The 27,957-nt window shown below is 43.7% G+C and overlaps 1 protein-coding gene across 2 annotated transcripts; it reads right to left on the bottom strand.

Annotated features, from left to right (window-relative positions):
- Positions 1 to 1,478: 1,478 nt before the first annotated feature.
- On the bottom strand, positions 1,479 to 12,961 carry lrrc3b (leucine rich repeat containing 3B). Of its 2 annotated transcripts, none has more exons than XM_040189136.2 (2): positions 12,659 to 12,961; positions 1,479 to 5,918 (listed from the first exon to the last, which is right to left on the bottom strand). In XM_040189136.2, the coding sequence occupies exon 2, from the start codon at positions 5,770 to 5,772 to the stop codon at positions 4,990 to 4,992; it is 783 nt and encodes a 260-aa protein (XP_040045070.2). In that variant the 5' UTR covers positions 5,773 to 5,918; positions 12,659 to 12,961; the 3' UTR covers positions 1,479 to 4,989. The 2 variants fall into 2 exon arrangements, with proteins under 2 accessions (XP_040045070.2, XP_040045071.2); XM_040189137.2 differs by lacking the exon at positions 12,659 to 12,961 and adding an exon at positions 12,402 to 12,593.
- Positions 12,962 to 27,957: the final 14,996 nt, after the last annotated feature.

Genomic DNA, 27,957 nt, shown 5'->3' with positions numbered 1-27,957 from the left:
ACTTGCATGTGACAGTATTTATCTTGTTAAATCGTGACTCATAGTTAGTGGCTTATGTCTGATTAAGAGGAATATCAGTCAGTCATGTTCTATACCTAATATAACATATATGGAGTCAATATAAAATAATATAATAAAGAGGGAAACATCAGCCTTTCACAAACCAAATCATCAGTGTATTTGTAATAAATGGTATTGACATTAAAAGCATGCGTCAGTTCCTTTTGTATTCACATGCGTGGTCATTATAGTCGATCAATGATGGCTCACATGGCTGCAACGTGCTAGAAAGGCTTATTTTATTTAATATTAAACCAAACAAGTAAGTGGAAGTGAATGTGCATTAAAAATGTGTTATAAAACACAATGTTTTCTCTTTTGGTGGACGATAACTTTAAGAGTCTGTGCAGTCAAACTGTCTGAAACCTTTTGATATTTCAGTTTTGTTTTTTTGCTGTCAGACAAAACTTTGAATTCATACGTTGGTTATCGCATGCGAATAAGAAAATCCCTGAGCAATAAGAAAAGGCCTCATAGTGCGATGGAATTTTTTAATAAATCTGTTTCTTTTGATGAGGCAAAAGAAAAATTAGGAAACAGCCCTTATCTTGTTGGCTGAGGAGATGAGTTTATACTTCAGAGGGAATCAATGCTAAAGTAAGAACTATGTGTTGGATTCATGTCAGCACAATTTCTACTTTGAAAAAAATGAATATAACCGAAAGTCAACTGCACTTTGCTTCCTGTTATTTGTAAGAACGCAGGTTACAGCGCTGTGAAGGTCACCAAAAACAACGCTTCCCCAATAGGTTTTGTCTTTTAAATTACTCTGCAACAGGGTGACTTTTTATTCTCAATCTTTTAGTTTGTGGAAGTCGTGATGGGAATTTCAATTACAAATCAGAATGTTGTAAAAACTGTGATTTTCTGTACATTGAGGCTCAAATATTTTGGGAAAAACATAATTTTCTGGCAATGTTTCATAGTCTGAATAAACAACCAGTGGGGAAACCTTTGGTGCTGCCAATAAAATATGAGAACAACTTGAGATCAAATGAACTAAAGATAATCTAAAGTAGACAATACAACAGAAACAAAAGTAAGATGAAGATATGTCTAAATGCTTTATATATATCTGATAAAATATTAATCATTATTAAGGAAAATAAATGTATGATTAAAATACAATTGTATTGAGGCTTGAAATAAAAAAAGAGAAATATGTGTTACTTCTCGTGTTAAAAGAGAGCTCACGTTGACAATACTTTCTTTACTCCATGTCACTCTGCTCCGGTTTGTCAAAAGGGGCTTTTAAACAACTCCAAGCCCTTCACACCCACACGCTACATTTTTGGGATTTAATAAATGCAGGAACACAATGTGAGATATTGTAATTTCTCAACTGCCAGGTAGCCCACTGTCATAGATGGATATCAACGGTCGCACCACTTCAGCACAGAAAGAAATAAACCACGAGCCAACGCAAACCTCCTTTATTTCATTTTCTGTATGTCATGCTATTACAACACAACCATGATAGTCGGTGCTAACATTTCCACCCTCACCTGTTAGTTCGTCAATGGCGTCCTGTCCGTGCACGGAAAACTGTGATATAGTTCAGTGAAACAGCTCTTTACATCAGCGTGGTTGAGTCCGGGTTCCTTATTTCTTCTAATTTGCAAAATCAACCTAAATTGACAAATCCACTAAACAGAGAGAATCCTAAGCTAAAGGGAACAAAGACCAGAGTTTGAGGGGGAAAGAAGACGAAAATAACCGAAAATAAAACGGTGAGAGAAGTATTCAGGCACTTAGAAATACTCTCGGGTCCTTGGCTACACTGTGCTTCATTACACCCTACATGCATTTTAGAGCCCATCGCGATCCCGCCACGAGGAGGATGAGCGCGCCTCTACAGGACGAGGCCTTAGCACATTCAAGAACGACTAATTAAAGGGACTTTTTCACACAACATCAACGTTTCCTATTTACACGTGAGCCTAGTGTTCTCTACTTACGTTTTCTCATTGCATATCCCCTACGACGTCATTTCAACAACCATTATTGTACAAAGTCAGTGACAAACAAAAACGAGAAGCAAGACATCTGCAACAGCCAGTATCCAACACGTCGGCAATCAAGTGCAGGAATTATTTTAGTTTTTTGTTTTTTTTTTAAGTAAAAATGAGCTGAAAATCTATTTTCCTGTACTTTTACACACCAATCCTGTCTTTCACGTGGCCCTTAATGGATTCTCTGTGGGCCTACGTTCCAGCGGTCCTGATGGAAAGGGAGCAATTTGAGACAATGACAGCATCAATTTTATCCACACCCACTGCGGGAACATTACTGTACACTGTGTCATTAAAGGGACATGATGCATGCACTCGCTGCCCGGCTCAAAGAGGAATGGTTGTGTTGATTCATTTATTTTTATTTATTTTTTTCACAACACGGCTTTGAGAGTTCTGTCCTCCCGTGGTAAAAAAAAAAAAAAAAAGGGCCCGCGGACGACGAAATGGAGTGAAGGCAAACGGTCACAACCAACAGCGAACGGCATCGACTGCGGATGACTGAAGTAACCACGGGAAACATCAACAAGAAGAGTTCACTGAAACGGACATTTAGCTTTGTGCTTACTTCTGACCATTACAGATACACAAAGAGGGACCGACCACAGGTTGAGGTTTCACAAACTGAGGGAAGTGACGCACAGCACAACACAGCAACGGCCCGTCCACCTCTCGCCGAAACATTCGAGGCCAAAACATCAAATAAGACACTTTAATTCTTTGACAAAATGAGCTCAACTAATTTAACCAGCTAGTTTACATCTCACGGGCTTCTTCTTAATTGTCACAGAGAGAGTTCAGTTTTTTAAAGCACACACATTGGGGGGGCGGATTCTCCCTAAATCTTCGCATGGCAACTACGGTATGGTTAAAGGTTTCGGGGGACTTTGTGGCTGTGGTGAATGAGCAGAGGTTGGGGACACCGTTAAGTTTCCTCCAGGCAGCGGAAAGGGCTCGACCTCCTCCTCGGGTACTGAATGGAGGAGGTTGGATGTAACCAGTTTGGGGTTTCGGTGTCGACGTGCTACTAAGCACTTCTCATCTTGGCTTTAATTTGAGAAACTCGCTTCTTGTAAGTATCGTATGAGATTAATCCCAGACGTGGATTAAAAACATGCAACCCTGTACGGATGCTTTTAGGGTGAGGTGTCCTGGGATATTTTGTAATAATTAAAGTTAAATTAATATTTTATAATTATTAATATATTATATATAACAATTATAATTAAATTAAAGTTTGAAATGTTATTCATTTGACAAATGTATTTACTTTTCACAGTAAAATAAGTTAATTATAATAATAATTTTAAAGCTATATAATTGATCAGAGTCTTCCATCTGGTTTAGATGACTAGAGACTAAGAATGTGGTTTTTGGTATTTCTTCTTACTTTATGACCATGATTTTTATCTGTCTATTTCTCATGGCAGGACGTTGTTTAATGAACTATGGTGCCGTGTTGTTATAATAACAAAAGTTTCTTGTTTTAATTAAATTGACTGATTTAGTGTAACAAAAAGGGTTTCTTCATGACTTGATAAGGTGATACGTGGTTGTAAAAGCTCAATCTTTTTTCCTGTGTTAATAATAAAAGAGAGAAATGTCATTGTCATGTCCACCATGAATAAATTATCCACATAAACTCCCATCAATGATTGATCCCAGAAGCCACCAACTAACCAATGTAATCTTAGCTAAAAGCCTTATAAGCCTAAACACAAATCAGAATGTGAATAAAAAAGAAATCAGTATAAAACGCATAGTCCCTAATGCCGTTATTGAAAAACAATGCATTCTATCTGTTTGCAGCCACATTTACATCCACAGAATGCATTATTTTTCAATAGCTGCACAAAAGTAGATACTCCTGCTTACACCATGGCCACTTGCTACATCTAGAACACAAGTATTGTTTCATCTTTGGGGCAGAACATTCTTTAAATGTAAACGTTGTATTGACTCTTTCTCTTAAATCACTTAAATCACCATCGTTCCAGCTTTGAGAATTTGTCTTAATTTTCACTTAAAAGGTAAAGGTTTTGAAATAAATTAAGATAAAAGGAATATTTGGGGTACGTTAGCCGGACATTGTATCTGTGAGCACACACCTACATCGCAACAATAACACGCAGGTTTAACCTTTTAAAAGCACGTACTTTTGGTACAACATATCAGAGTAGTCACCGTTTTCATAATTCCATTGAGTTGAGTAAGTGTTTAGTTACAGTTCACGGCATCCGGTCCTCCCTGCGGCTGCAAAATGGTTCACTAAATGCTTCAGTGGGCGCTCACCCGTCTCTTTCATTGTTGTTTTATCAAATTTGAATAGTCTCAATAACAAGCATATCTGAATTATATCTGAATTCCCCGTAGGGTTACTGGTCGGAAATGCAACGAGATGTGCAGATTAAATATTCTCCTTGCTGCTGTCAATATGAATATTTAAGTTTAAATGTAATTTTAAAGGGAAAGAAGTATTTGGTGTTTGCGAACCTCAGTGTTCATTTTGGGGCTTTGAGGTTCCAAAACAAGGCCTATGGGAGATGGAGTTTAGGGCGTCAAGTCTTACAAATATATTTCGTTTTCTCAGATATTCCAAATTTGCAACTATAAAAACCCATTACCTTGTCAATGTTTGAACCTGAGATTAAAATTTTCCAAACTATTGGCAATTTTTGTAGAAAAGACAATAATGGTGTCTGTTAGACTCTCTGGCCTTCCTTCTCATCTCATCTCAGATCGGACATCAACAAACCCTGGCAACGACATACCACAGAATCCCTAAAATACAAAGATTTCTCATCAGATCTGATGATCGATTCACCTAAAAGTTTGAAATAGTAAACACTACAAACATGGGTCCTGTTACGATAAACGCTTCGGTGTTTGTTAGTTGCGGGTCGTCTCTGACCGGCTGTCAGACCACAGTGCTTATGTCGTCAGCCTCGTCGGGTTTCTTGGGCTTGCTGGGCAGAGACTTGAGGTACTCCAGGTGGCGCCGGGCGTCCTCCTGGTTCTGACGGACATAATACACCACGTAGGAAATCACCATGGCGAACCAGCCGAACATTGTCACCAGCATGGCGTAGTCTGTGGTCCTTTTGGCCAGGTTACAGAGGTCAGTATCCACCGCCAGGAAAGGTCGACCCTCCTGGTCGCGCAGCTCCGAGCTCCTGCACAGGACCCGGGCGGCGGCCTCGTGGTTGTGGGCCATGCCGCCGATGGCCTGCTGCAGGGCGCAGTCGCAGTGCCACGGGTTATCGTCCACGATCACCCGGGCCTTCAGCCGAGCGAAGGCATCCTTGTGCACGCTAGTGATGCGGTTGTGCGAGAGGTCCAGCACCTGCAGCGTCGCCTCGATGCCGCTGAAGGCGGCCTCCCCCAAGGTCTCCACCGCGTTGTACGAGAGGTTGAGCTCCCTCAGGAGCCTGAGTCCGTGGAAGGCTTGATCCGGCACGGCGCCTATCTGGTTGTGGTCCAGCCTCAGCAGGACGGTGTCGACGGGCAGGCTCGGGGGGATCTCTTTGAGGCGGGACTGGCTGCAGGTCACGTTGAAGCCGTGGAGGTGGGGGTCCCGCTGGCAGATGCAGCCCTTTGGACACATGCTGGCCGAGGGGAAGCACAGGGCCATGAGGACGAGGCTCTGGAGGAGCAGGCACATGGAGATGGAGCGCGACAGCCACAGGTCCAGCAGAGTCATAGTGACCGCCCGTCGGCGGCATCCCGCCTGGGGCCGCAACACTGCCGCTGGTCCCTCACACACATCGCATAGCGGCGACTGGTCCTCACTGCCTGCCCACCGGAGATCCTGGAGTCCGATCAGATGTTATCATGCTGCGTCGAGGCCTGAGGAAGGATCAAGCAGAGATACATTTGTTGCAACTTGTTAATTTTGTGTGTTTCATTATCGTTCATTCAATCGCCAGGTTGTCGCGGCGCTATGAGGTTGACAATAAGTGAAAATGTCTCAACTATTCGATGGATTACCGCACAGACATTCGTGGTCCTCACAATTACTTTGGGACTTCTAGCACACAATTACATTTGCACCGGCCTTTTTTTCAGGACTGCCTTTAGCTACAATGCTAAACACAGTTAGTGAACATGGTAAACAATACCTCAGTGAGGGAGCATTTAAGCATCAGCACCAACGAGGGCATTCAGAGCCAAAACAAGGGGCTGCTTCTGTCGGGCCGCGTTGCTTCGGGTACTTAAATCTTTCATCACACCAACCAGGATTAGAGAAACCGGACAGTGAGTGTGAGGCGGAAACTCTCTTATCTCTTTTGCAAGTTGCTCATCATCCTCGACAAATGACTCGTCTCTGTACTGACGTAAATCAGCAGCCGTAATTTGTGGATGTCCTGAACGTTTTTTACGATCCAATATTTAATTAAAGTCTTTAAATTATACGGCTCAAAGCACCCAGCTGTCAACAGGCCGGCACAGAAGCGGAATATATTTCCTGCATTAAAAACAAAGATGACCTTAAGATTTCCCTTGATCTATGTTCTAAGATGTAGATCATTGACACTCTTATCTGTTGTTGAACTGATGCGTTGACATTGCTGAACAAATGTTGCGCAATATCCAGTGGCTCATGTGAGGTTTGCATTAACATAAAAACGTGGTTGTCTAGTTGTAATTAATTATGATCAATTAATTATATTCAATTAAATATAATCTGGTTAGCCGAGTCCTTAGTGTGAAAAAAAAAAACTTGCACAGCTGTTTAATTCAATAATACGACAACAAGCGTGAGAGTCTGCCTGCAGAATCCTCTCACAATCACTTAGTGTAATACATTAAAAAAATTAATGGGGCTTCTGAGATCCGTCCGAAATGTCATCACTTGCTCTTCTTATTCTACATGCTACATTCTTGACAAACATTTGTGATGTCACAGTGCCCTCGACCTTCCACCGCCAATATCTAAACAGGGAGGAGGTTCATCTCAAGCTATAAGGGATATATAACAATATGATGTTCACAAGAATAGAGATACAGAAAAAACAATGCAGAAAACACATTGCCAGCGGCGCCGGCTGTCTCATATAAACACACCTGTAGATGGTGTTTCCACAACAACATTGATGCACTTCAATATTCTTGAGGATGGAAATAATGGGATTGATGACAAGTGTTGAACAGAAGTGACTGATTCTACATCCTCCACCTCACGCTGATCTCCGACACTTCTGATTGTTGAAGTGAGTCACCGTCTGACAGCCGATGATGAGAGACAACGGCGCTCTAACCGATGTTCTTCCTATTCGACGTTCTTACCGTTCATACCATCGTCCACCGAGCACAGACCCTCATTTCTTCAACAGGCTTTAAATCAATTTCATTTAGCTAAACATCAGTTTTCTCCAGGAGACCTTGAGGAGTAGAATAGGCCACACAAATAGATACAGCTCTTTTATCATCACACGGATACTTTTGCTCCCAGCATCTTTCGTGTCTCAATCCCGGCTCGGGACAAGTGCAATAATGTCTAACAGCGGCCTGGCGGGGAGGGCGAGGACCCGCGGCAGCATCCAGGCCCACATCCAGCTGTTTACCCAGCTGCTGCACGGCCACCGGGACCCGTCGCTGTATACAAACCGGCTTTGTCTATTGAACCTGAGCCCTGCTGATGGGAGGCAACGATCTTCTGACATATACGTCCTCATTGAACGAAATCCTTTCATGAATGATTCACTGGTTTGATGGGGAAGAAGAGGCCCACCGCACCGGGATTAAACAAAAAGCTGTAAGTGGATCCACAGGGAGTGACAATACACGTCAAATATTTGTATTATTGTGTTTGCTGAGAGGATTTCAGACCGTTTACTATTTCATGGAACGGAAGGTTGCATTACATGGTGCCGTAGTCAAAGCAAACAGTGCATTAGGTTTGTTTTTTAATCATAAAGGCCGTTTCCTGTTTTGCAGGTATTTGGTTGTCAACCAAAGTTTTGGAGGAATACCACATTTCGACCTGAGGAAAAGATGAAAAGTCTGAGGATTTGTTGCAGATTGTCGGTGCCAAATTCCACGGCCATCCATCGGAGCGATTTCAATCAGAACTCGTCCACTTGGAGCTCGGAAAACATCAGAAATCCCATTCGTCATTCAGTCATTCATCTTCAGGGCAACGTGGACGTGTGAACAAATGTCAGAGAAATCCTTCCCATACGTTGGGAAAGTGACGGACGGCTTGAATGAAAACAATTGAGCCGTCGGATGGAATCCGTGGCCATTAGCTGCAGACGACATGAACATGCTTTCGTGTGAAGTCTTATTTCTGGCTTCGTCCTGATCAGCTCGGGGCTCTTCGATTGGCTGTGTGCCAACAAAAAAAACACATTCTTAGTTTTATTTTAGCACGCATTACTAAAAAAACAAAGATGTATAAAGTTCTGTCGACAAATCTCTCAAAATTCTTTTGCCGTACAGCTCCAGAATCTCTGTATTTAATGAGGTTTTGGGGAAAATAATAAAACATTAAAGCATTTTTGGTCCTGACTTGTTAACTTTTCCCCTGGGAGACAGGCATAGACATAATTTGGAGCTGCCCTGTGCGTGTTTAACCAATCAGCCGAGGTCCCCCCTGCAAACACCAACCCAAAGGTTCCTGTACATTCACAAAATGCTGACCTCCCTGACCCGGGCCTTGTCAGGCCGTGGTCCCTCAGGGTGACATGAAAAGATCGTATGAATCGTTTTAATAGGCACGTCGGTCATTTGGAGTGTTTACTTCCACTGGTATTTATATCAAAAAAGTATTTAAACCAACCAGGATGCAGCCGTGTGTCAGAGAGCGTGACCTCAATGACCTTTGAAATGAACTCGTTTTTCACACCCACTTGTTAAAATATATGCTATATATATATATATATATATATATATATATATATATATGCACTAAATAAAGAAGACAACTCAGAGTAGGTTATTGGTGCACGCGTACGCGGCATGCAACCGAGATGTCTCCTTCTCAGTTCAGAGGTTCTTGAGCAACACCTCCACAAGCGTACTAGTGTTCTTTCCAGTGTTTCAAGGATTCTTGGCCTGGGTTGTGAAACCTCCCACTGATATTCATTGATTATGTAGCGGAACCTTATGGTGCCTAATGATTCAAGGCGGGCATGGGATTACACGTCCAATTCACAGAGACAGAACAAAGCTGCTGTGAGCAATTCAGAAATTCCAACACCACATGAATGCAGCACGAAGCCTCCGGCGTTTCACCTTGGACTGTTTAGAAGAAGCAGCCGTCGTCACGGTGACGTCGCCCGCTGGTTTTGCCGGCTGCCAATTTGCCATCTCAGATTTTTGGGGCTTTTGCTATCCGTGTTTTTTTGTAACCAGAAGTGAAACGAACATTGAATGAGCCAATTTTAGGCAACCAGAATGTTCCGCATAACTTTCATTACATGAAATCACTCTGAGGAAGCAAAAGACGATGAAAAAAATAGACTGGTAGCAACCTATCAATCACAAGATCCCCTCGCCTGAAAGCTTAGGCAGTTTTATTATCTATTTGGCTGTAAAAGGACGATCATTTACTAAATGAATATTACGATGTATTGAAGAAGACTTAAAACTAGCGATTGGAACAATAAACTCATGTTTACAATGTGGTAATGAATAAAGGGAGATTTAGAGTCATTTTATTATCACAGTTCTTTTTTTGGCAACCAGAGGAGCCACACCCTCACGTAGCGTCTCCTTGCTCATAGCTCTTCTCCTCTCACTTGGTTTAAATCACTGCATCTTCCCACATGAAACCTGAATGCATGTTTTTTTCTCATAGGGTGAGACGAGGGAGAAGAGGGGGGGGGGGGGGGGTGAATGGTAGAAACGGGGGATAACTGTGCACACTTTCATACAGGCATTCATATCGGACACACGCAGTGGTGAGATGAATGAGAAGAGGGGGACTTGTGAGTGAAGAGGGCACGCTTTTTCGGATTTTCCATTTTGCAAAATTACAAAAATTGTAGAGCGGCCCCCTCTTGATTCCACTAGTGAGGTTTCAAACACTTATAGTTGATCCAACAACGACCTAATTTCAAACACACGGAGGCCTTAACCAGCGCTTCAGCCTTTCAACAAATATTTTCATGACTCTTTTCAGTGTTTGCCGGGTCTCAACTACACACACTTGACTACTAAGCCATTGAAATGCCTTTGGAACAGTATTTCATCCTACCGCCGAACAACAATTCCCACTTCTCAGCTACATCTCAATCTGCACGTCACAAAGAGTGCGTTATCTATTTCTAAACTTGTGTGGATCTCCATAAAACCTACTTTGCTTTGTGGTCTATTTCACAGCCCATCGTATTCTGCTTACAACATTTACAGAGGTAACAAATAAAAGGGAGAAGTAGAGTTGTTTACTCATAGACTTCCATACAATCGCACTTGCAATCAAAGGCGTCGCCCTCTGCTGGTCGATGCTGGTGAATGCAAGGTGCTTCTGCATTGGTTGGTGCTTCTGCATTGGTTGGTGCTTCTGCATTGGTTGGTGCTTCTGCATTGGTTGGTGCCTCTACATTGGTTGGTGCCTCTGCATTAGTTGCCTGTCACACACTCAGTCATACACTGATTGCAGAGGCCGCCAAACAAGCTTCCACCTGCCCACCGAGATCTAAACTAACACAGAGTGATGCAGACTTCAGGAGCAACTTGGGGTTGAAGTCAACATTCATGATCAAACTGTCCGTTTTTGAATTGAGCTGATGTCACTTTTAAAAACTCCTAGATCATCGTTCACACAACCAAGAAAATGCTAGACACTCGTGTGTCTGCCTCCCTCGTGATAGCCAATCAGTATAAATCTCTACCTCTAAAAGAGGCAAGTTTTTAGGAGAATAAGGCAATCTCTCTCTATCTCCCCCCCCCCCCCCAAACATGGCCTGCAATCCCAATTTTGCGCTTTCAAAGAAGAGAAGCGTGCAATCAAAGAATAATTAGCCTACTATTGAGAAGCACTTTACAGTCCCTCTGTCTTTTTTCGCAGCCCACAAGCCGGAGCTGACAGTGGCTGCATACCTCAGCCTCCACGGCCTCAGAGCAAAGCAAAGGTTAGAATACCTCATGCTGTGAATCAGCGAACAGGCTAAAATAATAGGTGGTAATCTGGACAGCTCTACGTATGTTCTTCAGTAGTGTCTACTCAGTTGCATACCTATTATTTTTCTTCTCTGCTTCAACCCCTGAATTTCCACCGGATTAAAGGCTTATTGCGCATATTGCACAGACTGTAGTGAGGTGTGTTCCATGTTACAAAAACATCCTTAACCACAACTAGATTTGCCGTCTTAGCTTCGGCCTGTGTCAGACACAAGCATTAGCACCGGCTTTTGGTTTGTCGATCCAACAACGTTCTCCTGCCACAGTAAAACGCCAGGGTGCAAAAAACAGCTATTTCTAAAAGGTTGTTAGGGTTTGAATACCAACGTACATTCACCCAAACAAATAACACATTAGCCCCGAAGCGGCAATTTTGACGGAGCTTGCCTAAGAAGCTTTCTCTATTCTAATGAAACTGGACTACGTAATTGCAGTGGGGGTTTACTTCTGTCAGGAGTCAGGTTGCCGCCTTGAGAATGTGACAGGCGGAATAACCAAATATGAATCAACTCTAACACCCTCTGGCCGGGGATGCACCTGAGGTCTGACACACAGGACGCCTGGGAGAATCCAGATGTTGCCTCACCTACCTACCTACCTGCCTGCTGAAGAAAAACTATTGATTTGCTGATTGCATTTGAAGCAAAGCTCTGCTGTCATGTGACAGAAACAACAGCAGACAGCAGAACAATCACCCCCCCGGACGTAATGTTCCGCCTCATGAATGGAAAGAACGTCACGCAAAACTCCGTTTAGAAATGTGGTATTTTGATTGATCAAACGGTGAATGACGAGCAACGGGTTGACTTATCGGATGAAATTCGGCTTCTGGGCCTCCGATGGAAACATTATATTTCGGCATACAGCGTGACAAATATTTCAGAGGTATTTTAAACTTTTACAAATAGGTTAACGTTGGTCGCTACCGCCCTCCGTGGTCCATCGTATTGGAAATGATCCGAAAAAAACTGCAGAGGAAGCCGGAATAAAGTTGGAATTTTGAAAAAAAAATAATAGTAAAACCGGTTTGAGGCTCCTTCGTAAGCCGAATGAAAGCAGCGCTTTTAAGCAGTTGAAATCCAAATTTAATTGGATTCTATCAGACGCATATATCCGGTAATAGCCTTGAAAATCACGAAATAGTTTTTTCTCCAATGGCGTTTGGCACGACGTTCCGCGTGAAAACATCACGCATCAGCCTACCTGAGCTGCCGACACCACATCGAAGCTGGATGACGTCTAATTGCGAACAGAACGCGCACTCCCCCCCAATCCCGCACGCGCATTTATAATCATCCAATATCCACCGTATCGATCAAACACACCAACGGGAACAGGTCCCGCATGCACAGACGAATAAAAGGGGGGAAAGGGATCCACCACAGCAGCGGACAGACAGCGGCGCGCATAACAATCAGCCAGACGGGCACGAGCGCAACAGGCGCCTCAAGTCTCCTCACCTGCAGGAGACACCGCGGAGAGCCGATGGAAAGGACACATGTCCCAAGCGGGCGGGCGGGCGGGTCGGACGGCCGGGGGCGGCAGCCCGCCTGCACGAGCACCGGCTCGCTCATGCACGGGGCGCAGAGGGAATTCGCATCTTTACCTTCCAGCGCAGAACATTGCACAGGAGTGAGCGCGGAGGAAGGGAGGGGTTCTCCGTGTGAAGTCGCCGAGGCAACGAGGACGGCACCGCGTCCGGTCCAAACCTTCAGTGCAAAAGGGGGGAGAATTAACGCAAAGTGTCACCACCACGCACAGAATTGTTCACCTCTAACCCTTTTATTTAGGGCAGGTTGAGCCTGTTTGAAGTCTCAAGTGTAAAAGCAAGACGGCGAGCCCATGTTGACCCCCTCTACCTCAGACAGCAGTCTTCAAACTAGAAATTACTGATGAATACACCTGTTTCATATTTATGCCCAAAAGGATTAGAGGGATATCCCGGATGGCCTTCCACTATACCTAATATCTATGAGTCCATGATCTACTGATGAGCTGAAGAAGGCCGTGGGTCAAAATGGTCGAAAGCTGTAAATGTGTTTCTGGCATTTGACCTGTTTTCAATTACGACAGTAGAGAGAGGAAACAGAAAAATGCCCAGGGAAGACCTTGCAAAGTGCCCGCTGAGGTTCCCCGACGTGAATCGAACCAGGTTTCATTGGGCCGCTCCAATATTTCCATTTCCATTCCATTCCAACACATTCCTCAACGTGAGAGGAGACGTATAGACAGCTGACCTACCAGATACACACAGCAGTGGAAACCCTGCCAACAATCCCCAGAGAAACAAGTGCTTTATTCTGAAACCAAATCCCCTCGTTTCCTGGTGGTGGAGATCCTGACTGCAGCAGCTTGATGCGTCTGTTTCCTTCCCCACGTATAGAGAGCAGATTAAATGAATGGGAAGTCATCGTGTGGCAGACAGGCAAGAGACCTTGCTTCTGCGTGGGTGTGTTAATGACAATTTATCTCCAAAGGACAGTTTTGTAGAGATCTATTGTTACTTTACATAATTGCTGTTGGTGGCTTGGGGAGGGGGGGGGGGGGGTATTTGCAGGACCAACAGCTGCTGGTGCCCTGTAACATACCGGGGACTGCAGACAGACATTCTATATTTATAACTAAATGCTGTATCTGTCACAGAGCTTTCTTTAAATAATCACAGCTGAATGTGAAGCCTTGTGGGTAATTCCGGTTCAGAGTGGTATTTGCTGATGATTCCGTGCTGTTGTTTCAGCAGGTCACAGCGACCCGAAGAGAAGCAGGTCACGTTCCTGCCAAGCCTGAACGTGGCAGCCAATCGGTCTCCATCCTCTGCCAAAAAAAAAAAAGCACACGCAGTAATTGAGCCATCAACCGAGGGTTGTCCACCTCTGATGAAATAATGGTAACCGTCCAGCAACGGGCGGGTTATGAGACAAATGGTCTCTGAGGACACACATGGGACAAGCCTCATCACGTCTCCTCAGTCTGAGCAGAACAAACGGGTCAAACAGTGGTTGAGGCCCATTGTGGTTGTTGTTGTCTTCACACGTCTCTCTCTGGGTTTGTGTCTCTTTGAGGTCATTCTGCATCCTGCTGTTGTTACTTGATGTATTTTTGTATTCATGTTGTGTCTCATGGTGGTTGTTTTGGGCCTCTTTGTAGTCATTTTGCATCGCTTTTAGTCATTTTGTGTAGTTTACTCTTCATTTATGCACCCTTTGCGTTTGTTATCTTTTTGTCGTCATTTTGCAGCTGTCTCAAGTTTCTTTGCAGTTTGGTTGGTTTGCTTCGTCTTTTTTTGAAGAATGGGACACAGTCCTGCTGTGTGGAATGACACATGCACAGTGGAGCTGCGAGGTTTGAGTGTTAGGATTCTTTTTGTGAAGTATGCATGTACGTAGTTAAACAAACATTTATTTTATAGAGAAGCCTAATCATTCATTTCGGAACCTTGCCTGAACCTGATTGTTTGCACACGTTGTTAAATTCAGGGTTAATCGATATCGCGTCATGCCCTTCCAGTCTTTACCTTCCGAGTGCATCTACTGCGTCCACCCTATATTTGATGGATCACATGGGAGTGTGAGGCTAAGCGTCGTCCGTAGATGAGCACCCTGTAAACAGCAAACTGTTTGATGGAGGCTGAGACTCAGACGACAGTCTGATGCCACTCTGCTGTGTGACTGTACTGCAGCAGCCTCCCACTCAGGCTGGATATCCATCAGTGGTAACCGTCAGCGGCATCATTTCCCCATTCACCTCACTGACAGTGAATATTCACGTATCTTATGGGCCTCATATCTTGAGTGCGAAAGCCACGGCTCTTAATGCTGTCATCAAAAAGGAATTTACTCTGCTGCCAAGATGAAGCAGTACCATTCTCCGCGGGCTCGTACATTCCTCAGCCGCGGATGCGTCCCGGTCGTATTGTGCATGGCATGGATTTAGGCTCTGGCCAGTGAATAAAGTGATTTTACTGCATAGCAGATTGATCCATCCTTGGAACAGGTCCTGTGTTGGTGTTGTGACTGTTGGAGCCAAAAAAAAACAACGACAAAAAAAACGCTCCATGTGAGTCATTGCGGTGCGCGTCCTGTCATCCCCCTGCATACATATACGAGAGAGTTGCTCCGTTTAGCTGTCAACGCATTCCTCTTCTTCAAAGCAGTCCTTCCCTTCTTAAAGTTTGTATTTTGGCAATCATCCGTACGCTTTCACTTTCTTTTACCGGCTTTAAGAAACCTCGACTCTGCTCTGATCAATCAATCAATATTGTTTGGCAACCGCTAGTGTAGCTATAAGCAGACAACATGAGAACAAATATTTTGTTTTGTTAAATATAAATGCATGCAATCATGATCTGGTGCATGCAGACCAAAAATCAGAAATATCTACTTTTTTATTATACAGTCTGTGATATATTTCGGCTAGAGAGTCGAACATAGACGGAGCAAAAAGCCTCCGGAGGACGGCCTGGGCGCAGGGTAGATTGACCTTCTGGAGGTCAACTAACTATGCAATGCAAAACCCATGCAGCATACCGTTCAGTATATCAGTAAAGGATGTAGCACATCCCAATACGCCAAATACAGTATTCCAAAATATACATCCGGTCACATTTTGCAGCATGCATGCAGATACGTGAGCAAGAGGGTCAAAGTTCAAGATGCTAGGTTTCGAGAAAGTAATATGTCACGATTGAAAACATGCACTGTGTTTTGTAAGATCGGTATGCAGTATGAACCAAAAGTAAAAACAAAAAAACACAAGATTTGGAACAGAGCTAATTATGCAAAGGTGAACAGGGGAACAGGAGGCCCGTATAGTAGCAGGACGAGCACAGCTCATTGGCGCAGAACAAGCAGAGCAAACTGGTTAGATGAAGGCAAGACCACTCGAGTGGGCGTCGGCGGAGGTACGAGCCATCTGGAGGTCGAGCGGGAGGTCGAGCGGCTGTGGCTTCAAAGGCCCCGAGGTCATCGACATAACGACCACTTTGTTGGGGGGCTCAGATGAAGTCTCCACACGACCACGGGATCTCCGCCGTGGAGACTCGGGGTCGTGGAGGACGGCCGGCGAGCAAGGATCCACTGGAGAGCAGATCAGGAATTTGTACTTGACGTCTAAGGTGAGTGTACCAAAATAAAAAAAGAAACACCAAACCAATGAATGAATCCAGGGAAGGGGAATTTGATTCATTCTGTTTTGTTTTTGATTTGGTTTATTTTTGTTAGTTAGCTTTTCTTGTTCTTTTCTTCTTACCTTTGTAAACTGAATGCCGCACACAGAAAAAAGAAAACGTGCTCTTAAATTTCATATTGTGCACTCCACAAACAAAGTATACAAAAAAAAAATACACAAACAATCACAGCTGACTGGCAGAAAAACAAGGCACCGCTTCACCAACAAACGTATTGCGATCTCACGTCTCAAACAGCAGCATCGACAGGAGGCTCGGTCGGCGGACAGCGGCGTGCTGGTTGCTATGGAAACCCAGTGCTTAGTTACTCACTCCATGAAATTAATGTTTTCGGATCGGCGTTAACAGTGAGCGGTCCCCAATGCAGCAGACACAGAGACGTCCCCGCACGCTTTGCACGTTGATGCGTTCCATTGAGGCGACGTGACATCACGAATACTAATTAATGCGCAAACGCGTCCAATAAATGATACTGGTGTTGTTGCACTGAATCTCTACAGACATTGCTGCTACTGGCATCATCCAGGCAGGTAAGCATCACTGGGACATCCATCATCAAATGGTTAGTTGGGATAAAAGAAGGATTTTCTGTTACCTTTTCTATATTTATACCTGCATTTTAAATCACATGTTCCGTTTTTCCGTGCTGCTGTGAACAGAACTAGAAATTTGATTTTCTACTAAAACTCAATCAAGGGCCGAAATTCAACACGTGGCAATCTCAAATCGGTCAATACCAGCGTTATTCGATAACGATAGCGTTAACGATTTGATTCGTGGTTAGAGAGGAATATCGGCTGTGTGAGGAGCCGGAGGGAAGAGACGCATAATAAATGCTCACCAGGCTTTTATCTGCTCAGTGCACAGGTCATTATGGCATTCACCTGGTGCGAGGCACGGACGTCACCGGATCACTCAAGTCTTCACATTTTCTGCCATATAATCTTTCAAATATTTAAAACACGCCGAAGCCTGACGGAAGAAACACTTTGGCCGAGTGGCCAAGAGTGGAACTTTTTAATTTTATCCCCACAGAAGGAATATCAACTGCTCATAAATCATTCATGAAGTATCATATCACATCACATGGCATTTTAACGGTTCATTCATTGTTTTATTGTGATGCTCTTGTGGAAAGGTCAGCCGATGTTAGCGGCGTCTCGGTGGTCGATCCTCGCTGAGCGAAGGGGGGGGGGGGGGGTCCATAACAGGCGAGCACAGGTGGTGGGATTTCTTTAGCTGAACGGGCAGCAGGCCGTCCCTTTTATAGAAATCCATTCATGAGTCCACGTTCATTTACAGATTATTTTTTTTCTTTCATTACGCTATTGTACTGTCTGATCCCCAATATTTCTAAATCTAATGATCCGTCTTTCATTCTGTCAGTCCATCTGTCTGTTAAGTGCCTTAACACCGGCGCCTCCCGGATATTCAGGACTTTTATGGATATCCAAGGTCCCCGTCAGGATCGCGGGAGAAGTCCCATGCGCCAAGACGTGTCCAGAAGAAATCCCCCCAGGTTTAGACCCCTTGGTTGGTTAGAGGAATAGATCAGGGTCTGGGTTAAAAATAAACCCTTTCTGACAGAAAGGCCTGGAGGTAAACTCCCGTCCGCTGGCTTGGAAGAGAGCCCGGGTTTCACTTTCACTTCTGACAGCAAAATAAAGCCCCAAATGGTTTTGAAACACAATATACACTTAAACTGATATAGATGTATTTTAGGTCCCATCTGCTGCACATGGCTTTGTTCCGATGATGATACCCTTGTCTGCTGGGGGGGGGGGGGGGTGTTGACGGGCCATCAGCTGGTGACCTCATACACAATGTCTCTCACCACCACTGAGGCTAAACTTTCTACTTGCACTCAGAAATCCAACAGCAGATTGCCATGACATGTCCCAAACAAAGAGCCCCTCAGACACCCCGTCAACTTTCCATCAGCACCTTTCACGTGCGGCGACAAACTCTGCAGATGGAAGTGTGGGATTGTAGTTATGAAAAGCTCGTGGTTTCTTTCCCTTTCTTCAAAAACACATTTTTTAGCCCCAACCGCAGAATAAACAGAGTCACTCGGTATCAACCTCGGTGCTTCCAACCCTCTCCTTGTGGTTGCATCGTGAATTTCGGGTAGTTTGTTACAATAGACAATAGAAACTACATACAAAGCGGCCATTTTTCAACTGGTTTGCTGATACTTATTGCAACAAGGAGCCTGATGTTAAATGTTTTTTTCCTGCTCGGCTTCCCCTAATACGGTATAGTAGGATAAATGTTGAAGGCTATAAATAACAGTAAATTAAAGCCCCATGGGCCTAGTTTACTGCCCCTCGTATGGGTTTTACATTTAGAGAACAATGCTGTGTGAAAGAAATATTTAATATTCTGTTCATGTCAATAGTATGGAATGAACATTGGAGCAACTATAGTTTTCTCAGTTACATAATATTTATATTATTTAGGAATTGAACTTGTGTATTTGTCTGAAACCTGAACCGTAACAATAAAGGTGTCACATTTATTTGGGCATTCTACTCTGCATGATGCAAAGGTCACAAATTTGGAAAAATGTTTGTGATTTGCTTCCTCTTAATATATATATTCCAAAGTCAAACGCAATGCAACACTGATAACCCCTTTGATTGAAGTCAAGCACTTCACTGAATCCTGCCCTGCAGAAAATATTGGCTAAAAATGGCCCGCCTTCATACAGCTATTAATTATGAAAAGGACGTAGTTATCCAACCATTTCACCCTCTGATCTTCTCCTCTTCCCCCAGAGGGAAGACTCTCACATTCATGGCCAATCTAACTTTGGTGTGAAAGGATGAGGAACACCCTCTGTGTCATCTGCGATCATCAACGCTTCACAGCACTGGAGTGCAGTCGACTCTCTAGGTCACATTTTGATCAGCAAGAAAAGCTATAAAGGACTTCTGGGTGAAACTTTCCAGTCTAAATTTAGAAGCAAGCCTTCACATTTTAGGTTTAATGCACATTTTGGAGGATAATTGGATGGTAACTCACCCTAACTGCCGCAGAGAGGAGACAAAAGGTGCACTGAATCCGACAGCGAAATCCCTCAAAGACCATTTGTGCCTGTTTTATATGCAAAATAATACATTTATCTTACTGAAGTTTTGTTTAAATATGCACCCGTTCCCAGCACCTGTGTGCAGCATCCCCAGTTATAGCTTGGGTTGCCAGATGCTGACATGGAACACAGGTTTGGGTCTTTAAGCGAGCACGAGGAAAAGAACGTGGTGACCTCGCTGTGACGCCACACGCCAAGACGCAACCAGCGCTCCAAGCATGAATAGAGGCATTTTTACTCGTTTTATCCACATTGTTCTCCGATACGCCAGAGGTCGCGAAAACGAAATGAACTGGGAGGTATCCAAAAAGACGAGCGTGACCCACAGATATTCCCATAGACTGTAGGTGTGACTGGCAGAAAGCCATAAAGCAACCTCCCACGATGCCGAGGAGGAAGGGTACTTATGTGGAAACTCACATCTCACATCCACGGACTACTTTTCTGCTTTTATACAAGACAAGTGAGGAGAGAAAAAGGAATTTCGAGAAACAAAAGTTTAATATACCGTCCGGCAAAATATACCCTCCTCTGAACATTTGGAATACCGGCTATTTCTAAAGCATTTAAAAGCAAATTGGCCTTCTTTGTACAATCCGTAGATCTGTGAATAGTAAATCCAGGGGCACAGCGTGTCTGGTGTTGTAGTTTGTTCTTTCTCTACCAGCTGGTTCCTCATTTTGACCTCAAGCTGTTGGGTGCTGGGCCGCTACCATACGATGGCTTTATCAGAGATTAGTTTTCAGCTGCTGCTGTAAACGCTAATGATGAGGGCGCCATTGATTATTCTCCCCGGGTGCGTTTCCACAAGGCGACTCGTCTTCTTTGTCATTTTACTAGCTTCCATTAGCCACCGGGATACTTTGGGATGTTAATTAGCATCTTCATCTACTTTTTACAAAGCTTCTGAAACAACTGTCACAATATAACAAAGACGTTTTCAATGGGGCCCAGTGAGTGAAAATAATCCATAAAGGATGAAGTTTACTTTACAAATTCGCGAGTGTACTGAGGAAAATGTACCTAATTGTAGCGGCAGCCCCCCACCCCGGGTAACCCCCCATTATTACATCCACCTCTGCACAAACATTTCCTATCAATCACTGCACTCAAAATGGAATTAATGCTGCTTGATTTCCCCGCTCGGCTGTCATATTGACATTTTGATCAGCAGGTTCTAACATCCGTCTTGGGACGACAGATTTTCCAATGAACACAAGGCAGCATGGGGGGGCCCCTCGATCAGCGGTTTCAACGTTATCAGACATTAAAACACTGATGTGACAAGGATTTCAATGTGGAGAATGAAGGACTGCTGTACTGTTCAGGAACTAATGTAGCATGTCATAATAGTTGTTATACACTGTGTGACTTCTTGTTCTACTTAAAAGGAACGCTTCAACTACAAAATGGCCGCTTTTGGATCTCACCACATGCAACCTTGAATTCTTTTCTTCTTCTTCCCCGGATAATATGAAAAAAAAGGAGAAACGTCTTGATGAAATGAAGGAAATCAATCGTTTTACTAACTCTCACACTGTATTACTTTAAGTACTTGAAGCTTTCTTAACTCCTCTGATACAGTAACACACAGTAGCTTATTTGTTATAGTTTCTCGAGTGACATTCGTTGCCTAGGTAACACGACGAATGGACGGATTCAGCCTTACGTAGTACCATGCTGTGTGCGTTCAACCTTCGTTCTGTCACCATTGAACGTGCAGTAGATCCGGTTCTAAAGTATCTTTGGTGGACCTTGAATGGCGGATGAAGCGTTCCTCTGTTGGTTTCAATGCAGTTGCAATTCTTTTCAAACACAACCTCGCCCTAAGATGAGAAAGCCGGCCTGTCGGCCTGCCTGCTCCAGCCCTCGGCGTCACTGGCGGGATCCCTTCTGGCAGCAGGTCTAATCTAAACCTAAATGACGGATGCAAATGCTCCCGTCTGCGCTTCATTGATGTGTCTATTGAATTCCCGGCGGCTGGAGGAGGCCGTCGAAACATCCACCCCACACTGGCGCTGCTCCGGCAGTTTCACCCTGCCTCATGAATATCAACAGCGTCCAAAGGACATTCCAACCTTCGTGATACAAAAACTCCACTGCAAACCTGCGGAGAAGATGAGTCCATCTCGCGATCCGCGCAGAAGACGTTCCTCTCTGTGATTGAGGAACGCTTCTCCGGGGGTCGGTTGGTCGCGTGCTCGTCAGTGGGAACGCCAACAGGTAGTGATGGAGTGAGAGAATCCATGACAACGCCTCGTCCACAGCTGCGACGAACAGATGGTAATCCTTACCTTCGGTTTACCTCGGTGATATGGTTCAAACATTAATCTCACGAGTTACCTAAAATACTTTAACTAACATCTGCCTCCGTGAGACAGATGTTGAGTACTTTTGAAGCTGTGTTCAAAAATAAATTCTGCTATCAAAGCGGACAGTAGATTCTGTGACAGTAGTAAAACGTCCCTACTGTATATTTTTTAATTTAAATTATTGTAACATTTAATAAAATAATAAACAAGTACTGAATAAATGTATAAAAAACAAACATGAATCAAAAGTGTCAATAACACCAAAGTTAAAACCAGTGGCCTTGATTTGTATAGTCTCCTCTGACAGTTGATCAGATTTGGTGGAAGACGTGTTGTGATGTTTGTGCCATCAAATACTAACAGAGCTGAAGGTAAAGAGCTAATAACTCTGAATAAAGGTGAAGCAGTAAGATGTATGAAAGAATGGGTAGCTTTCATTTCTTGTCTTTTACAACCAGCTGTCCTGAAATGCACCTTATCCTGTCATTCGGGCCTACGTGTAGTTGATGTGATAATAATGTGGACAGCAGCACTGAGGGCTTCTCTGAGCACTTTTTTCCAAGAGAGACTCATCACATTATGCAAAGAGATTTCTGCAGTCCTCGACTGTGATTGTGCCCAGCAAAATATTCTCATTGGGAAGATAATTACGGCAGAAGGCAGCACAGGACCGACCCATTGCAATTGGCTAATTATAGTACATGAGGTGCTTTATAATGACTAATAATCACCAAACGTGATTATAGCTTGTAAAAAGCTCACAGGAATTGTTATTTCTGCAGCAATGATAACATAATGTTATGTTGGAAACATAAAACCTGCAGGGAAAGAATGAACCAGACGCGACTGGACGACTCCTCGAAGCAAAAACCCTTTTTACTTTTGGACATTAAAGCAGAATCACACACAGAAGGCGTGCGGCTGTTGATTCTTTCCTTTTGGTGACGATAGATCGCCGTGTTCAGTTTAATAGATGAAAAGCAAAACATAAATGTTATACAGATTAAACAATCCACAAGTAGGAAATGTAGGAACTTGTGACTAAAGGTGAAGTGATTTGTGGAGCTCGACCGTGTCGGAATATTTGTTTTTTTCTGTCAGCTGCGGCCGGCTGAGAACGCACATGAAAGTCCAGCTAATAACATTCATGCCAGTCAAGACAAACACAAAGGTAATCCTCCAGGTGGAGGTAAATCAACTGTGTGTGTCCAACGTTAATCGATTATCATTGAAAACACTCATAACAAACCCATTACAGATTTCATAAGCCTTATTGATCGGCCACACGAGCTTCTGAGAAGCACACCTGCTTGATTGTGTTTTCTCTCTGGAAACCTGGAAGTGTGACAAGGTTAAACATTTCCCGCTTGAAGTAATCAGCTTGCAGCTGTATGCAGCTGTCGCCGGGGGCAACACTGACACCAAAAACACCTCAAACTAGTCACCGAGGTATTGATGAGAGAGCCTGAGCAAATGCCCGTAAACGCCGACATTAGAACAACGGGTTCCTTGTAAGGGCTTCCAGAAATGTACCCATTTTGCATGCTTTTGTGGGGAAATGCAAATGGTTATCCCATGAACATGAATGGTTAAAGATGCCTCCTTCACCACAGAGGAATACAATATTTTGAATTACTAACAAAGCCTTTTATTAACCAGCAATGCACCTCTTTGTCTTCTGACGGCAGTGATGTCTAAATATATTATCATGGTCCAACAGAACTGTTGCTGGTGTTTAGACACGGAGAGAAACGAACCCCACAGCTCATTTAACTGCACGCGATCTGAAATATCCGCCTCACACTTTACTTTGCACGGAAAAGGCTCTCCGAGCGAAGTGATTTCCCAAACTGCCGTCGCGCTCTTCACACAGCACTTTCAGCCTTGCAGCCCAGACACCCTCCTTCACTTAGACTCCAACTGCGATGTCAGGCGAGACACAACGCGCGTCGAGGGGTTCAGGGCCTCCCAGCTGCTCGTCTGGGCCGAGGGTGAAAGCTGTCAATCAAAGTCCTCCTGTGGAGATGGGCGTCGGCCTGGTTCCCGGCGGACAGATGTGCGGTTTGTTTGAGGGTGGGAATGAAAATGAAGCACACGCAGTGTTTGGTGATGGAACCTGAACAGAAACAAGGTTGTGGGTTCAACAGCTGAACAATGAGCTGACTCTGTAGCAGAGGGACACGGACACCAGGTTTCTACCCCCATTACTTTATAAAAGCATAAATATAATGATTAAAATAATAACAATGTTCTTTCTTGTCTTTCCTTTATGTCCGTAGTGGGAATATAAAGTGAGACTTTTGTGTCAATGTCAGTCGCTGAAACATTTCATATTTCATTTGAATGAACGTGAATTGACATTAATGCCTCAGGTGATCGTTCTCAAGCGTAAAAAGAGTTTGCTGATGGGTGATAATTACAGGGGGGGGGGGGGGGGGGGGGGGGGGGACAGACAGCACTTGTCTTAGTTAAAAGAGCTGGTTGATTACAATCACCTCTCCGCTACCACTGACATATCACTCATGACAAGAAAGGGCCGAGGGAGGAAGCAAAGAGACGCTGATGACGAAGGAGTCTGTTTTCACCTTCAAGGAGAAGCGGATGCAACAGCACACGGCGACATGTGTGGCACCGTCCTGGACCTCGCCGGCCTGCGCTGACCCGCTTTTTTTACCGACGTGTCACATCAGACGGGCGTGAGCGCCTCGGACAAAAAGACAAGAGAGAGAGAGAGAGAGACGGCGATGGCGCAGAGTATACAATACAATAACTGTTATAGTGCGATAAAAATAGCATTTCAGTGACATCTGTTAGTCGAATTGCTCCCCTCGTATCAGTGCAACACAGTGCCGGTTGTGGTTTAAACACTCAGCGAGACAGTTGATATTTGCAGGAAGCAGAATAGAGAGATGTTGGAAAGGTCAGAAGTGCACGTGTCTGGTAATGATTTAAGTGGAACACATGGTACCTAAGCCTTCTGGTGTGACCCGGTAACTCCTGACAGCATTTTTAAAACCCTAATTTCATAAATTCATAAAACATGACCTCGGAAAATGTTCAGAAGAAGAAAGACATGCTGTCAGAGACAAGTTCAAATATGTTTCTTTATATTTCCTCTCAAATCAGCTATTACTGTTATTATTTGAGGAAAGTTATAATGAATGTGCTGTCTGTGTTGAAACAGAAATAGAGCTCAAGAGAAAATCTGTGTCTTCGAAATGGAAATAAATGAATACGCTGGGGGCGTCTGACACAGGTCGATATATTAAGTAAAAAAAATAATGATATGAAGTCTTTAAGGACATATTTATCCAAAGGAAACCCTGGATGGTAGGATTAAAGTTAATCATCTCATGACCCCGCAGACGGCCCCTAGCAAGGGAACCACTGCTTTAACTAATAGAAGAAGTATATCAATTCAATTCCACCATGATGCCTAATGAGTATTACGGCAATATCCTCAGTCAATTGTAACAATCTAATAACGGCCACAATTCCCAGCATCCCATAACAGAACAAAAGGCAAAACATTGGACCTGAATAATGACCAGCGGAGGAATGAAGAGAGAGAGAGAGAGAGAGAGAGAGGGGTCTAATTTTAGAACCTGGTGATAAGCTGTGCTCCATGTGGGACAGGGTGATATCAAAGGGAATGCATGCTGACTCTGTTGCCATGGCAATCATAATTCAGCTTGGATGTCTCCTTAATTAGGAGTCAGAGACGTAAAAAAAAAAACAGGGGAAGGGAAATCAAGAGCAAAAGAAGGAATCACATGAAGCAAAGTCACCATTGCAGGAATCGGTGGTTGCTGCTCGGCCACGGCGCCGTTGGTACGGAGGGCGGTGGAATGGCTTCACTTGCCTCTCTTAGAGTACAGAGAGCAGAGAATCACGCAGGAATCATGAAGCACGGCTGCTGCAAAATCCACCGGCCTGTGAGTGAAACGCTCTGACATTGTGGGGGCATTTACGTCCATTCGCCATGTAAAGGTTGAGAACCTGGTGCATTTAATGGTACAGTGGATATAATGTATTCTATAATGCAAGGAATCAATGGTGCATGTAGCTCTGGATGGAATAATGCAGAGTAACAAACTGCCGAATAACACTGTGAATAAGGGTCAGAAATTTGACAGAGATTGATGTCGAGTCCTGAAGCCAAAAATATTCACCCCGAAGATGGCGGGCTTTCCTTTGTGACGTGAAAAAAAAAAAGGGAGAAGCTGGTTGCAACTCGTTCATCCATGTCGGATTATTTCAAATTTTAAAAAAATGGATGAATAATTGATTTACTCATTAGCAGGATGCGACATCCGGAGCAGCTAATAAAAAGTAATCGCTAAAAATGGGTGCGGAACGACATTCCCCAGCACAGTGATTCATCACCTGGGTCCGGCTTTACATCATGCTCCCAAATTCAGACTGGACAGTGTAATTACTCATCAAAGGAGATATTCAGACTATGGCTGCATGTTAGTTGGTTTGCTGATCATTCCGTCTGGTCCCAAATCAGGATATTTGCACAACTGGCCACATCACATTATTGTTATTTGAATGGATATTTATGCTTGAACTTTGACCTTTACTGTAGTACCGAGTCAATTTTTGAAACTTCTTTGTCTCCATAAAGGATCTTCCGTTCTCTGGCTTGTCTCATGGCTTTGGCGTCTAATGGTCTGATTTTAACGCACTACACCGAGGCCGTCTGATTAAATGCAACTTGAACAGACACGCCAAAGAGGCCATTAGCTCTCCTACATAGAATATCAGGCTTGAATACGTAAAGTAGAATTCGTATATTTGCAAGAATGTCAAGCTTTTACTCAACGCTCTGGGAACGATGAAAAGCTATTTTGTGGTGTAATGGACTACGTCTGCAGCCACTAATGAGTCTTTAATGTCATGTTTAATGTCCGCCCACCAACAATATCATGAAACCATTTTCTCTCCTCCCCTTAGTGGTTAGAGACGGCGTGAGATGAAAATTTTTTTTTAGGAATTATGTAATAAATGGTAAGTTGTTTGATTTATGAAGGGAAGGTTGTAGAATATTAATCAAATGAATTTACCTTGTTTAAAAAAAATATGAGTGGTATATATTTAATGCTCCTTTTTTCGTTACATTTTTGAAAACAATAAAACAAATAAAATCCAAATACCTAAAATGAGACGTGTCTCGTGCAAAGTATAAACACACATTCATTCTCCACCACGGCCCCTCGGTGTCCCTCCATAGACGACATACGTCCCTCCCAGGAGGCCAGGCGCTAACGATGTGTTTCCTCGCTAAAGGAGGAGAATCACTGTTGTTCAGTCTTTGAACACAAGCAACCAGGAAGCATCATGTCCTTTTCCCTTCGGGGATTGTTTACACCATTTGATATATAATGGTACTATTTGACCTCTTTTTCCCCTCTACTCTGGTCACCCATTGCTGTTTTCACAAGTTGCGAGTCGTTAAATTGAAATGAACGGCCGAATTCAAAAGGACGACGGCACAGAGTCAGAGGCCTTGGTTTTGAAAGTGCCTCGATAAGGGATCACAAAAGACACCACTGTTAGATCGCGCCTCCATTAAAGACGTTATTAAAGTCAGCTGCACGCACCAAAAGCTCCACTTATTTCATAATTGTAACAAATTGGCCAATCTTTGGGGGGGGCTTGGTTCCTGTTTAAAGAAAACAGCTTGGATGTAGGAAGCAAACAAGAGGCAATTATCATACATTATCTTCTATGATTATTCATAACAACCTCTTCAATAGGATGATTTGCTCTCTGCGTACTCTAATGGATCCAAAAGGCCTTTTGTGTTTCTCTCTGGCTGCTTCTCTTCAGAGCTCTTGAATATTGTATAAAAGCTTCAGGGTCCTCAGAGGAAGACCTCACTCAGTTAGTGCTGCTTGTAAATGTTGTGATGTTTATTTTTCTGTTGTTCGAGTGTCTACTGAATGTCTGACTGCTTTGGAAATGTTCATAGGAGCAACGTGCACCACCTGCTGGACTAAAGAGACGGCCGCTCTCAGGGCTGAGCTCTGTTTCTATTGGATCAGATGGGGAAGAGGACATTTACTAAAGAACGGAACATAAGCTACATTTTCCGTTCTTTTGTTAGCTACTTAGGAATATTTTTACTGCACGACAAGTGCAATTTTCATTATTTCAGAAGATTCA

This window comes from Gasterosteus aculeatus, chromosome 10 (assembly GCF_964276395.1).
Source record: "Gasterosteus aculeatus chromosome 10, fGasAcu3.hap1.1, whole genome shotgun sequence".
Lineage (NCBI taxonomy): Eukaryota > Metazoa > Chordata > Actinopteri > Perciformes > Gasterosteidae > Gasterosteus > Gasterosteus aculeatus.
Note: the sequence above shows the minus strand (reverse complement) of the source record. Positions and strands in the feature narration are given on the sequence as shown.